At 43.2% G+C, this 17,310-nt stretch overlaps 1 protein-coding gene across 1 annotated transcript in view; it reads right to left on the bottom strand.

Moving 5' to 3' along the window:
- Nucleotides 1–16,681: 16,681 nt before the first annotated feature.
- Nucleotides 16,682–17,310, bottom strand: part of mtfp1 (mitochondrial fission process 1) — an 8,442-nt gene continuing 7,813 nt past the window's right edge. Inside the window, exon 4 of the mRNA XM_061263146.1 lies at nt 16,682–16,889. Within this exon, the coding sequence (XP_061119130.1) occupies nt 16,820–16,889 (70 nt within the window). The 3' untranslated portion in view covers nt 16,682–16,819. The remainder of the gene's footprint in view (nt 16,890–17,310) is intronic.

Raw genomic sequence — 17,310 nt, 5'->3', positions numbered from 1 at the left:
TGATGATTTCTCCTTCATCTGAATGCAGTGCAGAAGGGGAGTGCGCATGGCGTATATCTGAAAGCTGTTTTCTGGAGATGGGGCGTTTGAGAGAGGGACAGGCTGTCTGCATGGTAATGAACCGCGCCTGACAGCAGTCCATCCATCATCCCACCTCGGAGAATTACGGCAGGCCAGCCGCCGGGGGTGATCCATACCATCACAAAAACACTGCCGTGGTCAGAGGTCTGCTGCCGCTCTCTCGCACTGACATCACTTCCTGCTGTCCACTCATACCGTGTCATTCTCTCTCGCACTGACATCACTTCCTAGTGTGCTCTCATACCGTGCCGCTCTTGCACTGACATAACTCCCTGCTGTCCTTTTCTTTTCTTTTTTTTAAACATTCATACACACACTCACACACCGACGGCGACTGGCCACCACGCAAGGCGCCGGCCAGCTCGTCAGGAGCATTTGGGGGTTAGGTGTCTTGCTCAGGGACACCTCGACACAGCCCGGGTGGGGGATCGAACCGGCAACCTTCCGACTGCCAGATGACTGCTCTTACTGCCTGAGCCATGTCGCCCCCTTCTGCTGTTCTCTCATACCATGCAACTCTCTCACAGTGACATCACTTCCTGCTGTGCCATCATACTGTGCCACTCCCTCTCAGGCCATGTCCGAAAAACAGCTTCCTAAATACTGTGTCCTCAAAATATGTTACGAAAGATACTACTTCCTTATATTAGTATGCAATGTGTTCTGAGCATGCAGTAGCCAAAAGTTTCTCTCAGTATAGTGTACTTTAACATACATATTTCCATGGTTTCGCTGAGTGTATTCCCCAGCAGACTTTTCAGGAAGTAAACTATACTTTTTAAGGAGGTCCCACAGAGAGGATGAGGCAGATCCATCTTTGGGTGCAGATAGATCATAGAGGCTTTTTATTACAAGGGTGGGCAAGGTTATGACACTGCAGCCTTACTGTTAAAATAGCATGGGGATATTTAGTGCAGTCTGCAGTATGTGTAGTAGATACTACCTATTTTGAGGACATAGTAGTTTCAGCCATTCCCACACTCAGCAAGAACATGAAAATACATGTCACACACTGTGACACACCCCTGAAACAGACAAGCTGGACACACCCCTGAGAGGACAGATGAGCTGTGACACACCCCTGAGAGGACAGATGAGTTGGACACACCCCTGAGAGGACAGATGTGCTGGACACACCCCTGAGACAGATGAGTTGGACACACCCCTGAAAGGACAGATAAGTTGGACACACCCCTGAGACAGATGAGTTGGACACACCCCTGAAAGGACAGATGAGTTGGACACACCCCTGAAAGGACAGATGAGTTGGACACACGTTCAATCTGGACGTTGCCGGCTATTATTCACAATAATGGTTTGTTATGGAGAGGGAGAGAGAGGACGCCAACAAACTTGAAAAATGAACCAAAGTCTTCAGCCGTCACTCTCACGGGATTTGGACTAAAAATAAAAAACAAAAATAATAAATGCAACAAAAATAACCCGACTCGCATGCAATCTTTCTGCTTGCTGGCGGTCAGCCGGTTTGCGTCTCGTCTCTCTCTCCTCATCTGCGGTTTCCCAGTCTCAGCCACCAACCACATATAGAAGCACACATTTTAAAAGCCTGAACTAATTTGTAACGTTGTACAAGTGTGTGCCAACTTAATCAGTAGGCATGGTCCTCGGATTGCCCTGCTTCCTTCCAGCAAACTGCACCCTTGCCACAACGTAGTACGTATTCAAGACTACATTGAAATAAACGTTTTGCCTGCTTAATGACCTTCTGTCGACTGTCATCATTTCCTGGTGGCCTCTCATACCATTCAAAGAAATCCATTTTGACAGGACAAAGGTTTGGTTCACGGTGCATTCTGTGTGATGTAATGGTTGTGGTAGCTAGACTTCCAACAGAAAGGTTGAGGCTTTGAATCCCATTTGGGGCACTGCTTCTGTAACCTTGAGCAAAGCACTTAATCTAAATTGCTTCAATAAATTTCCCACTGTGTAAATTGATAATATGCAATTTGCCTTGGATAAGGGCAGCCATTATGCCCATAAATAACATGGGTGTTTGTGATGTCCGAGAAGTCCATGACTGGGTGACACAAGATATTGGCAGCATGTTGAAGGTGTGACTTTTTTGTACTTAGTATGATTAAACCATTTGTTCTTATTTATCCATTTTGAAGTCCCTGTGTAAAGCCCCATCTGTAAGCCTTCAAGCATCCTCTTCCTACTGTTAATACATTTTGTCTCCAGGCAACCACATAATTATGTTTTTTCTTGATTCCTCATTTCAGGTTTATAAATCATAACATATGAACAGACAGGATTAACATTTGGCTTAATATAAGAAAGCTTAGCCCACTTTTGTTGCACAGATTTTGAGAAATTGAAGGCATACTTTGTCTAATATGCATTTTAAAGAAGAAATTATCTTCAGGTTAAATTAAGCTTCACAAAATATATTTTTCTCTTACAATGAGAAAATATTTAATTATTTCTACATACTTGAGGAAATTATGAATAGTGCATTTCAAAGATAATATACTCAGTGAGCACTTTATTAGGCATTTATTAGACTTATTCTTTAGACTTCTACTGCTGAGTTATGATACGTTATGTGTTCAGAGATGCTCTTCTGCATACCACTGTTGTAATGTGTGGTTATTTATGTTACTGTCACCTACCAGTCTGACCCTTCTCTCTCATGTCTCTCATTAACAAGGTGCTTCTGTCTGCAGAACTGCTGCTCACTGGATTTGGTTTTTGCACCATTCTTTGCAAACTCTAGAGATTAGTGTGAGTGAAAATCCCAGGAGATCAGCAGTTTCTGAGATACTGAAACCACACTGTGTGTCACCAACAATCATTCCACGGTCAAAGTCACTCACTTAGATCACATTTATCCCGTTTTCTGATGGTTGATGTGAACATTACCTGAAGCTCCTGACCCATATCTACATGACTGTGCCACACAATTGGCTGATTAGATAATCAAATGAATAAGTAGGTGTCCATCCATCCATCCATCCATTATCTTAACCTGCTTATCCTGAACAGGGTTGCAGGGGTGCTGGAGCCTATCCCAGCATACATTGGGCGAAAGGCAGGAATACACCCTGGACAGGTCGCCAGTCCATCGCATGGCACACACCCCATTCACTCACACACTCATACCTGTGTAATAAAGTAAAAATGTTCCTACTAAAGTGCTTGTTGATGGTATGTACACAGAGACATGTATATATACAATGCAGTCCAAAATTATTTAGACAGTGGTACAATTTCTGTTCTTTTGTGCAGTGCAGACTATTAAATTTAATTTGAGAATATTTACATTGGGTAATTGGTGGTGGAACTATATCCCTTTTCATTCATAACTAAAATGGGGGGCTGACAAAAATAGTTGGGACAGTTGGCTTCTTACATTAGCTGTTTTTGATTAGTCAGGTATACAGTAATCTGTAACTTCCTTGGTGCAGGTATAAGAAAGCTTTTAGTATTTATTCTTGATTCCAGGATTTTGACTGCCTTTGGAGTCTGTTATTGGCATTTGTCAACATAAGGACCAGAGTTGGGCCAATGACAGTCAAGGAAGCCTTTGTGAGGCTGAAAATCAAGAAGAAATAGTCAGAGACATAGGCCAGACAATATAACTGTTTGAAACATCATTAAGAAGAAAGAGAGCACTGGTGTATGTTTGGGATCATTGCCTTGCTGTGCGATGAAGCAGCATGTTTGAGATCTCTGCACAGATTTTCAATAATATTCTGGGGACTGTGGTGGCCATGAACACAGAATGCGTCAATCCTCTAAGTGGATGGGCTACAGCAGCAGATGACCAATAAGTCTAAAAAATAAGACTAATAAATACCTAATAAAGTGCTCACTGAGTGTATATATACAGTGAGATCCATAATGTTTGCTACAATGACATATTTATTTTAATGATTTGGTTCTGTACTCCACAATTTTTATTATTTTAATTTCTATCATTTTTATGTTGGGTATTTTAATACATTTTGGATACACCATGTAGAAATTACAGCACTGCCAGTTGTTAAGACTGTTATTAGGTTACACAGTCATTCTGGCACCATCAGAGTTTTCTTTAAGCAGAATTGTGTTTGGGAAAGAGTTTGACAAGAGTTTGACATTTTGACTCTCTCACACTTCAGTTTATATGGGCTTAGTCTGGCCTGAATGCTTCAGTGAGGAAATATTTGTTATTAGCCTCACAAGCAAGGAATGCTTTGCTTTCAGTTTATCAGTATTCAAGTAGGATTCTGCAGATCATATTTATCCGGACAATCCAAATATTTTCTGAGCACTTCACGGATCAGAGAGACAAAATACTGCTGTAGCAACCAAGATGTCCGCCAGCGGAGAGTGATACAGATGTACAGCATTACTGTGCAGCAGTAGAACAGGTAATTCTATCATGTCTCACTGCATTAGTGCACGTGTTACTGAAGAATGAGTTTCCCTTTTGCCATTTCAAAACAAATCAAATTACAAGGAGAACATCCGCATGAACAATGCCATAATAGGTAAAGACAATTTGTTTGCTTCAAGACTGAATACATCTCCAAATAGCATCTTGGTGGTCAGAACAGTCAGTCTGACCTAGAGTCACTTCATAGAGGCTGGGAAAGTAAAAAAAATATATATATATAGTCCCCTCCAAAAGTATTGGAACAGCAAGGCCAATTCTTTTGTTTTTGCAATACACTGAATACATGAGACAAGAGCTTAGAATTTCAGCTTTTATTTACACCTAGATGTGTTAAACTACTTAGAACATAGCACCTTTGGTATCAGACCACCCAATTATTAGGTGAGCAAAAGTATTGGAACAGAGAATAAAAGAAAGTAAATAACACTTCATATCTGGGAACATATCCCTTGTTCGCAGTAACTGCATCAAACTTGCGACCCATTGACATCCCCAAATTGTTACATTCTTCTTTTCTGATGCTTTTTCCGGCTTTTACTGCAGCCTCTTTCTTTTTTGTTGTTTGTGTCGGGGGGTGGGGGGGGGGGGGTCCCTTCAATCTCATCAGCAGGTGAAATGCATGCTAAAGTAAAAAAAGTCTAAAACCTTTCACTTTTTCTCCCTAGTGCAGTCCTTTGTTGTTTTGGCACTGTGATTTGGGTCATTGTCTTGCTGCGTGGTGAAGTTTGGATGCATTTCTCTGTAAGTTGGCTTCTGAATTCATCCTGCTGCTACCATCATGAATTACACTATCAACAAATATTAGTGAGTCCACCCCAGAAGCAGCCATCCAAGCCCAAGCCCACCATGCTTCACAGATGAGCTTGTATGTTTTGGATCATGAGCAAATCCCTTCTTTCTCCACACGTTGGCCTTTTCATCACTTTGGTAGAGGTTCATCTTGGTCTCATCAGTCCATAAAACTTTGGTGGCTCATCTCCGTACTTCTTTGCTAATTGTAATTCCAATTCTTACTACTGATGAGTGCTTTGTATCTTGTGGTATAGCCTATATTGCTGCTCTCTCTACTTCGAACAATTTATTGAGATACCTTTACCCCTGCTATGTGGAGATTGTTTTGACTTATGTTTTGGGGTTTTTCTTCACAGCTCTCACAAAGTTTCTGTCATCAACTGCTGTTGTTTTCCTTGGTCGACCTGTTAATGTCTGATGCTCAGTATGCCAGTGGTTTCTTTCTTTTTCTGGACGTTCCAAGTTGTTGTCTAACCTATCCTCAGTGCAGGTGCAATGACTCTGATCAATTTCCCCTCTTTTCTAAACTTCAAAATGGTTTGTATTTCTTCCAAAGACAACTCTCTGGTCTTCATGTTGGTTCATCTTTTCTAACACAAATGCTAAAACCAGGTAGTAGTAGACTTTCAGAACAATTTATTGTTTAATCAATCAATCTAACGGAACACATCTGGGCAACAAGAAACACCTGTTCATGTCACATGTTCCAATATGTTCTTTGTTGAACAAATCTAGATAAAAATACCAGGAAATAAAATCTGAAATTCGGGTCTGTCATCTCATGTACATATTTTGACCTCAAACAAAGGAATTGACCTTGCTGTTCCAATACTTTTGGAAGGGACTCTATTTTCTCATTTATATCCAAGACTGTGGTGGAAATGTAGCCTTGTCCCCATGTAAATAAATGAAGTTGTTTAGACAGAATATTTGAATTTGACGCTCCAAGGTGACCTCACTGAACCCGGTACGATCCATTGTGACACTTTTTATGACAATAACTTTGCCTACTATGGATGCTGAGTTGGAGGCACTTGGAGGGCAACAGCAGCAAAGGAAAATTAAGTGTGTTCAGCCCCTATAATAATAGAATATGGTATTATAAGGAGGCTCTGTTGAAAGTATAAGCCAATAATTAGTGCTGGGGAATAGAGAATGGGGGAGGTGTCGTGGGAGAGGGGGTGGGGAGGAGGGGGGAGGGGCCACCTCAGGGCCAGAAGCACACTTCAGAAACTATGAAGCTGCTGAAGACAATCTTGTGCGGCATTGCGCAAGCAAAACTGTGAATGGGGAGTGGGACTGAGCAGTACCCACATTATCCAGAAACTTCCCCCACAAGTGCCTCAACTGGAGTAAGGAAAAACAAGTGTGGAACTGAATTAGTTCATGTGATACTCAGAACATTTTTTTGGTCCAACTCCTACAAAACAAAACAAAGGATACACTTGCATTCATATGTAATCTTTAATCTAGTAGTTTTGTTTATTACATTATTGGTGACAATTGTACAACTACTGTCTTTAATATTATCTTACTAATTGTTTCTTTTTTTGTCTTGTTACACCCAACCAACGTATTTGCATTTAGGATCATATCAAGGACATGGCAAGAACTAAGTACCACAACGCTGACACGTATACCCCGCAGGAGTGTGTGGGGGGGGGGGGGGGGGGGGGGCTGTTGGCCCACTTGTGGCCTTCTCTCTGAGGCTCAAATCAAAGAGGGGCGTGGCCATCGGAGTGACAGAAGAACAATGTCCCCATTTTCCAGCCCCTTCGAACACCCCCATCCATCATCGGCCTGCAGATTAATTCAGTTCATCAGCTCGGTGTCTCCACGAGGGCCCCTAATGCGGTCTGATATCGCTCCGGGGAGACTCCTAATAAATGTTTGTGCATCTCGTCCGAGGACCCGCCCCACCCCCAATGCCCCGACGCTGCTTTCGACCGCCGTTTCTCGCGAGCTGCCAATTGCAGTGGAATTCCAATTATTGTAAAGGCAGGGATGAGGGGGATGGGGGGGGGGGGGACAGTGCGAATGAGAGATGGGGTGCATAGCAGGAGCGTGAGAAGGAGAAAGAGGACCGCCAGGGGTCCCACAAACCTGAGATCTTCTCTTGTCAGTCCTTCCTGCTTCCTCCAATGATAGTTTCAGGAACTGACAGAAATTCTATCTCAGATATTCCACGCTGTACTGGAAGATATTATATTACACACTATACTAGCAGATATTACAATATATTACACATTATAGGCTACTGACAGATATTATGGTATATGTCACATGATACTGGCAGATATTATGGTACATTACACACTATACTGGCAGTTATGCAAGATATAAACCATGTGGGGTTATATACAAGAATGTATAACAGGACAAGGTGGTGTTCGGCCAGAGGCTGAGAGCCATGGAGTGATTTATATCTGTTACACCATGGCTACAACTACAAGTGCAAGGGATAGAAATGCATATGAAACATTTTTTTTTTTTTAAACAAAACTAAAACCATAATGTACACTGCTGGCACTGGAGTTCGGATTCAACAGCGTTATCTATCACTATCAGCTATCAAAAACATAAGGACATTTAACAATGAAATACTGAGTACACATTAACTGGTATGATGCACTTTAGGTGTAGACCATTTGCTTTAATCTGCTTGGGTGCTTTAGGTTATATTTCCAAACATAAAAAATACTTAACCACTGACTATTAAAATGCCCAGCTAGATGTAATGTGCAGCAATTAAAATATTTGCTGGATAGAAACGTTTATTTACCATATATTTAACCTTAGCAATTGATGTTCTAGTTTATCTACTAGTTTAAACTTATAGGCTAGTGGAGGATGGGTATGCCCCTATAGCCGGGTTCTGCCCAAGATTTCTTCCCATGTGGAAGTTTTTTCTCACCAGGTAAGACATCCCCCAGGATGTAAGGTAAGACATCAATTAAAGAGTTTCTTCTCCCCAGGTAAGACATCGCTCTGGCAACTGGTAACCCGTTAACAAAGTCCAATGCCATGTGGAACCAGGGGCAACGGGGGAGAGACAACAGTTGGAGGAGGCCCTGGGGCCGCTGGTTACTGGACCTTCCTTGGGAACACTCAGGACAGGCGGCGACAAATTCGGCCGCATCCTGCTTAACAGATGGCCACCAGAAGTGGCGGCCCAGGACCGCCAGTGTGCAGCTAACCCCAGGGTGCCAGGCTAGGTGACCTGGACCTGAGGTCGGGCAGCTTCAGGCACGAACAGCCGGTGTGTTGTCCAGGGCTGGCCTGTCCCTCAGGGCTTCTTTGACTGTGCGACGACCAGGGTACTGGGAGGCAGGATGGTGGCGGGTTCTTTGAAAGCTTGAGGAGGTGAGTACAGCCGAGAGAGAGCATCCGGCTTGACGTTCTTGGAGCCAGGCTGGTAGATCAGAGTGAAGTGGAATCTGTTGAAGAACAGTGACCACTGGGCCTGGTGGGGGTTACGTCTTTTGGCCGACCTCACATTTTCCATGTTGCGGTTGTCGGTCCAAACAACAAACGGGATGGCAGTTCCCTCCTGCTAGAGGTCAGGGAGCAGCGACATAACTGTAGTTAAGGATTAACCTCTGGTATAAATTGGCAAAGCCCAGGAAATTTTGAAGCTCCTTATGGTTGGTGGGGGGAGGCCAGTTAGCTACGGTGGAGGTTTTCTCAGGGTCCATTTCGATCTGCCCTTGGGAGATGACCAAGCCAAGGAACTGGATGGTGGAGCGGTGGAAATCGCATTTCTTTGCCTTCTCGAACAGTCGATTCTTCAGAAGACGTTTGGAGGACTTGGAAAAAGTGGCTGATGTGTTCTTCCAGGCTGGGAAGATGAGTATGTAGTCGAGGTACATGAATACAAACTCGGAGATCATATCCCAGAGGATGTCATTACTGAGGTTCTGGAAGATGGCTGGCCGAAAGGCATGACCAGGTACTTGTAGTGGCCACTGGGGGTGTTGAAGGCCGCCTTCCACTAGTCCCCCTCACGGATGCGGACAAGGTGGTAAGTGTTGTGGAGGGCCAGCTTGGTGAAGAACTGGCAACCTTGCAGGGACGAGAAAGCAGACGAGACCAATGGAATGGGGTAACGGCTCTTGACCGTGATCGATGCAGGGACGGAGGGACTTGTCCTTTTTGGAAGCCTGCACCATCAAGAGATGAAGAGGGATGGATCAGAACAGTAGGCAGGGACATGTTGATGTACTTCTCCATGGCCTGCATCTCTGGAGCAGACAGGGAAAACAGACAACCTCTAGGGGGAGTGGTGCTGGTTGATCGCACAGTCGTACAAGCAGTGTGGAGGCTGGGAGCAGGCCCAGGACTTACTGAACACCAGACCGACATTTTGATAGACAGCTGGGATGGAGGACAGGTCAGGAGGAGTTTCAGTAATGGTAGGAGTGAAGGAGGGCTGACTGGAAGCAGACAGGAGCCTTGACTTATGACAGCCAGGGCTCCACTCAGTTATGGTTCCTTTAGTTTGGCTCCCTTGCACGCCTCACTGCTCATCCACAGCCGCGAGTCCACATGGATGGCCAGGTTGATCAGGGCGTCCAACGAGGTAGGCAGCTCGTATGTAGTCATTTCGTCCTGGATCTGGTCGGAGACCCCGTTGCTGAAGGTGCCATGATGAGCTGTCTGGGTTTAGCCCGCTGAGGCAGCCAGGGTCTGGCACTCAATGGAGTAATCATAGACGGGACTATTCCCCTGGTGGATGGGGAAGAGCTGATGCGTGGTCCAGAGACAGCCCGGTCAAAGACCCTTTTCATGGCTGCGGTGAAGAGGGCGAAGTCACTGCACTCGGGAGCACCAGTATCCCAAAAAGCAGTTCCCCATTCTCAAGCTCTGCCAAGCAGTAGGGTGATGGCATAGGTGATGACATAGGTGACGACATAGGTGACTCTGGAACATAGCGGTCGGAAAGGTGGATGGCTGCAGCTGAAAAAACAGCAAACACTGGGACAGGAAGGATCCACAGGACTCAGAATCTCCATCGTAGCATTCAGGTGGGTGCAGATTGGGTTCCAGATAGGGTTCAGGAACAGGAACAGACAAGGGCGGAAAGACTTGGGTGCTAGCCAGTGAGTTCGCTAGGGTGGCTATCTGGTGATGTAGGTTGGTCACTTATATTCATATAGTCCGAGCCTCTGTCCTGGAGTCTCAGCGCCTCCTGGGTTGGGGTTGGGCTCACTGGCTTCATGCTTGGCCAGATTGTTCTGCCAGGCTTCAGAACAACAAACCCAATTGCACGACCACAGAAGTTAAAGTGAAAGTCTTTATTAACTTCAATGCAGAAGAAAGACAGGTGAGGGTCAAGAACCAGCAAATGGGTACAACGCAGATCAGGCAGTTTGTGATCGAGAGTCCATGCAAAGGTCTGGTAGCCAGGTAAAGAGAAACAACAAAGGTAATCCAAAGAATTGTTGTCACAGGCAGAAGATGAAAAACACTAAGGCAGTCCAAACAGGCAGGTAAACAGAATCGAAAACCAAAAAACACAAACCGGCAAACCAAAGGGACAACACTGTGGGTCAAATATGAACAGAAGGATGATGCAATAAACTGAAGTCGAAAACAAAACGGTTCGATACACAGGAAATCAGACGGGAAAAACGCTGGAGAGTATGGCAATAGCACATGACAATCTGGCAACAAATAGACAGACAGGTATATATACATATATATATACATACACACACAGACAACAAGGGGGAAATAACAATCAGGTGTGCGCAACAATCAGGAAGTGAGACACAGGTGAAATGAATGACAGGGAATTAATGAACTGATAGACTACGGGAAGCACAGAGGGTAACAAGAGACGGAAACGCTAAGGACACTATACACACTATACTGGCAGATATTATGGTATATCACATACTATTCTGGCAGATATTATGGTATTGTACACACTATTCTGGCAGATATTATGGTATATAACACACTATACTGGCAGATATTATGGTATATTACACACTGTTCTCGCAGATATTATGGTATATTACACACTGTTCTCGCAGATATTATGGTATATTACACACTATAGTGGCATATATGATGTTATATTACAGATTTTACACAATGTAGCCTACTGTGAAGTCTCACTTTAATCATTGGCTGTAGCAGCGTTGTTTGTCCACCAGTGAGGGGGAGCAATGTTCCCGCCATCATGACATCACTCTGTAGCAGCGGACATGCTTCCAGCTCGCGCGTGCTCCAAGCGAACAGCGGGCTGTCCTTTCATAGTCGGATTGGCTGCTGATCAGAAATGATGATTCCAGAGAAGCACCAGGGCGGCACTTAGAGGGCGACACGCGAACCCAGCGTCTCTCGCGCACACTTGCTTTAATGCAACATGGAGTGCGACACAACCTTCATGTTGCCAGGGGTGATGTCATCGTTAAACCCTAGCCAATTGGCATTTTTTCCCCTGACAGATTAGACGGCTCCTGGGGACACCGCAATTAACATAATTAACATATGCGCGGAGATCCTTTTAATTAAATGTATGTTTTTTAAAGGCTTGAATTATTTAAAGTACACCACTGGTATTTCTGATGCATCGAAAAGAGCGATAATACAGCACGCTAGTTGAATCGCATGGGGATTCCTACACATTCCACCCCAAATCCCAACACATTAGCGATCCCTTGACAATGATTTTAAGTGCTGATAAAATGCCCACGTCCCTAAATCGCGAGCACTTTGTTTAATTTGCAGCTCCCTCTTCCACGGCGCCTCAAATTAAGGCTCATTTCATTTGCTGAGCCGTTTGCCGAAACCTGGCAGTTGTGCGAGAAAAGACACGAGCCAGCATGTGTGCTTCCAGGCTCCTGGGCGCGCGCTGAGACGAGGTGTCCTTGACAGAACTGCGCTTGGTTCGAGCCCAGCTCCTCCCTGCTCCCCCTTGTGGCTGCTTTGAGTTATGACAGCATGAAGGTTGGCGAATCACGGGGGTTAGAGTTGAAGCCAGTTGAACATTCATTTTCATGCAAATACCTCCACCTTTAAAATGCCTTCAGTTGTGGATTTCACTGTGTCAAATCTCTGTGTCAAATCTCGCGTGGTTTAAACGGTTCAGATTAAACAGCAGCAATTCGAAAATGCTTCTTTGAAGTTGAAGGCAAGGCCAATTCCTTTGTTTTTGCAATACACTGAATGCATTTGGGGTTGACGTAAAAATAATTTCAACTTTTATTTCCTGGTATTTACATCTAGATGTGTTAAACTACTTAGAACATAGCACATTTGGTATCAGACCACCCAATGTTTAGGTGAGCAAAAGTATTGGAACAGAGAGTATTTAAGTAAATTAAAGTAAATAAAACTTCATATCTGGGAGCATATTCCTTGCTTGGAGTAACTGCATCAAGCCTGCAGCCCATTGACATCACCAAGCTGTTGCATTCTTCTTTTGTGATACTTTTCCAGGCTTTTATTGCAGCCTCTTTCAGCTGTTGTTTCTTTCGGGGGGGGGGGGGGGGGGTTTCCATCAATCTCCTCTTCAAGCAGTGAAATGCTTGCTCCATTGGGTTAAGATCTGGTGATTGACTTGGCCAGTCTAAAGCCTTCCTCTTTTGCCCCCTAATGGAAGTCCTTTGTTGTGCTGGCAGTATGTTTTGGGTCATTGTCTTGTGTTTCTCCAAATTTCCCAGAGATAATGTTTTGTAGACTTCTGAATTCATCCTGCTGTGACCATCACAAGTTGCATCATCAATAAAGATTAGTGAGCCCACTCCAGAAGCAGCCATGAAGCCACACTTCCTCCACTGTGCTTAACATTATGCGCTCGTATGTTTTGGATCATGAGCAGATCACTTCTTTCTCTACACTCTGGCCTTTCCATCATTATGTTAGAGGTTAATCTTGGTCTCATCAGTCCATAAAACTTTGTTCCAGAATTTGTGGCTCATCTCCTTTGCTAATTGTAATCTCGTCCATCGATTCTTACTACCGATGAGTGGTTTGCATCTTATGGTATAGTCTCTATATTGCTGCTCTCTAAGTCTTCTTCGAACAGTTGATTGAGATAATTTCACCCCTGCCCTGTGGAGATTGTTTGTGATGTCACTGACTGATGTTTTAGGGTTTTTCTTCACAGCTATATTTCTGAAACAATATTTCTGTCATGAACTGCTGTCGTTTTCCTTGGTCGACCTGTTTGATGTCTGTTTCTCAGTACGCCAGCAGTTTCTTTCTTTTTCAGGACATTCCAAGTTGTTGTACAAGCTATCCCCAATGATTTCCCCTCTTTACTAAGCTTTAAAATGGCTTGCTTTCCCCCCCCAAATACAGCACTCTGATTTTCATGTTGGTTTATCTTTCCTAACACAAATGCAGTCTTCATTCAGAACTATTTATTGTTTATCCAATCAATCTAACAGGACACAACTGGGCAACAAGAAACATCTGTCAGTCACATGTTCCAATACTTTTGGAACCTGAAAATAGGGTGGTCTGATACAAAAGGTGATATTTCTTTAACAAATCTAGATAAAAATACCAGGAAATAAAAGCTGAAACTCGGTCATCTCATGTACATCTTCTGACCTAAAACTCAATTGTCTTCAGTGTATAGAAAAAACGAAGGAATTGACCTTGCCGTTCCAATAGTTTTGGAGGGGACTGTATGTAAATCACAGTAGAAGCAGACTACAGGAATTCCAGAGAGGGTCGAGAAGGCTCTGATCTCTTCGTTTAACCGTAATCGAATCATTAGATTCTACTCTGACTCACTTTCGATGAGATTCAGTAGTCTACTGCAAAAGGTTCCCCTAAAGTATCATCAAAGAGCAACTGCTTACTTTAGCAACAATTCAGTGTGAGGTGGAACCATTTTCCACCGTTTCACCCCCTAGCAACCACAATACAAGTTGTTTCCTGAGACGAATGACGCAGACAAAATTGGCAGAATAACCATTTAATTCTGCACTACAGAATAAATACTGCAAGTTTCTGTACAGCATTTAAAAAATATATTCAGAATGAAGGGGCAATTCAACCAATGGGAAAACCACTATGAAATGTAACATGGCACAAAAACATGTATTTTTAATAACCTGAATGACCATTTTTTTAATGTAGGCTACTCCAAAGTGAACATAAACAAAAAATGTTGCAAATGTCATGAACTGCAACAGTGCTTCACATCTGTTACTGAGTAATGTTGGTCTGCATTGTTTGAGCCGCCCCAAGATCTTTGATCCCTAAAACATGCATCTGTCTCAACACAATGATGTAACATATCTGTGAAGTCAAAACACTATTGTTCATAAACACAAAAACATTTACCGTTTCAGCTTTTTAAGGAGATATTACTTAGTGTAGCCACAGTGACGATATGGGCTTACGCATCATAACAGACGGGGACAATCAAAAAAAATAAAAAAATAAAATAAAAGAAAAGAAAAAGGTTTCATAAAGAGTGACAAGAAAAATGTACTTCCTGTTTCTTTTTCAGAACAGGAAGCAGAACTTAGATTATCCCTTCTACAGTACTTTAAAAGGTGCACAGCATATTATAGTTATACAGGATATGGCTTTTAAAACTCTCTGGTGTGCATTACATCTTATTGCTAATGTTCACAGTATCAGCTGTGGTGTGCAGACTAATGGCACCGTTTCCCCGATTTAGCTCGTTACAGTAATTTCCTGTCACAGCAGGAAACACGTTCCCTCGTTATTGCAGGGAGAACCCATGCTTTAACAGGCAGTTCACAGAGTGTTAAGCTACACTGGTTTCGATTTGCCCTGCAGAATTGAAGCCTGTGACTTCATAACAGTGTTTGACATATAATAGCTCCGCAGGCAGTCAATAACAGCAAACTGCAGGAAACCACAATATTTTCTGTACACGGACCAGACATTTAGCTGTGTGTGCTCAATACTGCAAGTTTCGTCTCTGTTGTTGTCGAAACTGAAAATTGCTCCGGTGTGCCATCAATGTGAGCATTTCTATGAAAGGGCCTGGCTTAAAAAATAACATCCATACCCAGTACTGCAATTCAGAGCCACCAGTTACTCGTAGTTATGAGAACTGCAGATCACAGAAAAATCTGAGCCGAATATCTGGTTGTTTACAGAATATCTGTGAGTAAACCTTAAACCCCCAATGTTTACTCCAGAGTGGCGGTTCTATGGATTAACGACGCTCTCAGAAAGAGTGGTTTTACACGCAGCTCAGTTAACAACCTTCATTTACAACACAATTCAGCTTTTTCACCGTGCGACACCACAAATATAATTGTGTTGTTAAGCAGGCTTTGGTAGTGGTACACACGGCTGTATTTCCCTTTACTAACGGGGATTTTTACATCTACCCCAGATATCCCCCTTATTCACAGCCAGACAGCTCAACAGAAAAATCCTTCCTAATGCCCAGGAAAGACTCAGCCTGTCGTTGTGAGCAGAATAATAGATTAAATTCAGTAAGTAAACCTTGTTTACCATGGTGGATGCATTCCAGGTAATGACAACACTAATCACATCTGTGTTAAAATAGGCCATATTTGCAATATAAAGATGGGTTCCTGGCTGCATAACTCATTGCCGATGAGAGAGAAGAGGCCTTTTTGAGGTTCCTTATCTGGCTGTTACAGCGCATATAAATCTACCGATTAAATAATAAAAATTTTACAAAAAAATAAATGTTTTAAGTCACAGCACAAAGTCTGAAAATGAGGGGGATTCAAATGAGTTTTTTTACTTTTTCCAATCTCTATTACCTCATAGATTGTTGCCCTCTGTCAAAATTGTACAGCATTGTACAGCTATACAGTAGCAGAAAATCCCTCATAGGGTTTGGCTCAAATTTATGGGTTTATGTGGGGTGGGACAATGGCAAACAGGGTATTACTGTACAGTGGTACGGTTCTGTTGTCTTTAAAGTTCCTCTGGTCAGCACTGTGATTGAATATTTGTGAAGATCATTCTCCCTCAAAAAACAAATAAAATAAAGAAAATAAATAAATAAAAATAACAGATCATTGTGCAAACCCTCACCTCGATGGACCTCTGTAACAGAGCCAGCTGTGTGGAAGTTTAGGGAGCCTCAAGGGTCGCATACGATGAAAATTGTTTTTTTAAGAGGCAGGGGAGTGTAAACCAGCCCTCAAAAAAATTCCCTTATGAAAATGTAATACATGCCAAAACATGCTAAAGCTATGAACTCAAGACATTAGAGGTAATAATTCAAGAACATATTTTGTAAAATATATATAAAAAATATTATTTTTTACATTGGGAGTTGTAATTTTTTCAATACTGCACAAAATGTAGTATTTACTGTCATCATTCATTGGTATTTCATGAGGGAAACCAGCTCGGTAGATAAGCCTAACAGATGCACATTCGGATGATTTGAATATGCAAAGGAGACAGACTGGTGAAACAGCCACCATTTTGGATGGTCAGCTCCGAGCAGTGTTTCCTTGCCGTTTGTGGTTCGGTGAGAGGGGGTTGGTGGTTCTGAAGGTCCCGGTTGGTTCAGTGTGCGTTTGCCAGACTGATGTGAGATCAGTTACAGCCCTAGGGCTCGTGCTTGGAGCCCCCACCATAGACCTTGCGTAGACTGGAGTCCAGGAGGAAGTCCACTGACCTGGGGTCAGAAGAACAGGGTGGGTGACTGGAGGCCCTGACAGTGTGGCCTTACCCTTTGGTCATTCAAATCTTTTTAAATTAGTTATCTTTAAAATGATCAGAACATACCAAGACAACTACATTTTTTTGTAAATAAGTAGGCCTATCATACCTTTTGAAGAACATAATGTTCATGCATGTTCTTAAACAAGATATTTACTAGGTCTACCTAATAAAGTGCTCACTGAGTGTATACACATGCACACGCTCACTCACTCACACACACTCACACACACACTCATAGACACTCACACACACGCACACTCACACACTCATAGACACTCACACACTCATAGACACTCTCACACAGGCACTCACACACAGGCACTCACTCACTCACACACACAGGCACACACACAGGCACTCACTCACTCACACAC

Source organism: Conger conger, chromosome 12, assembly GCF_963514075.1.
Source record: "Conger conger chromosome 12, fConCon1.1, whole genome shotgun sequence".
Taxonomy (NCBI): Eukaryota; Metazoa; Chordata; class Actinopteri; order Anguilliformes; family Congridae; genus Conger; species Conger conger.
This window is presented reverse-complemented; position numbering and strand designations above follow the sequence as displayed.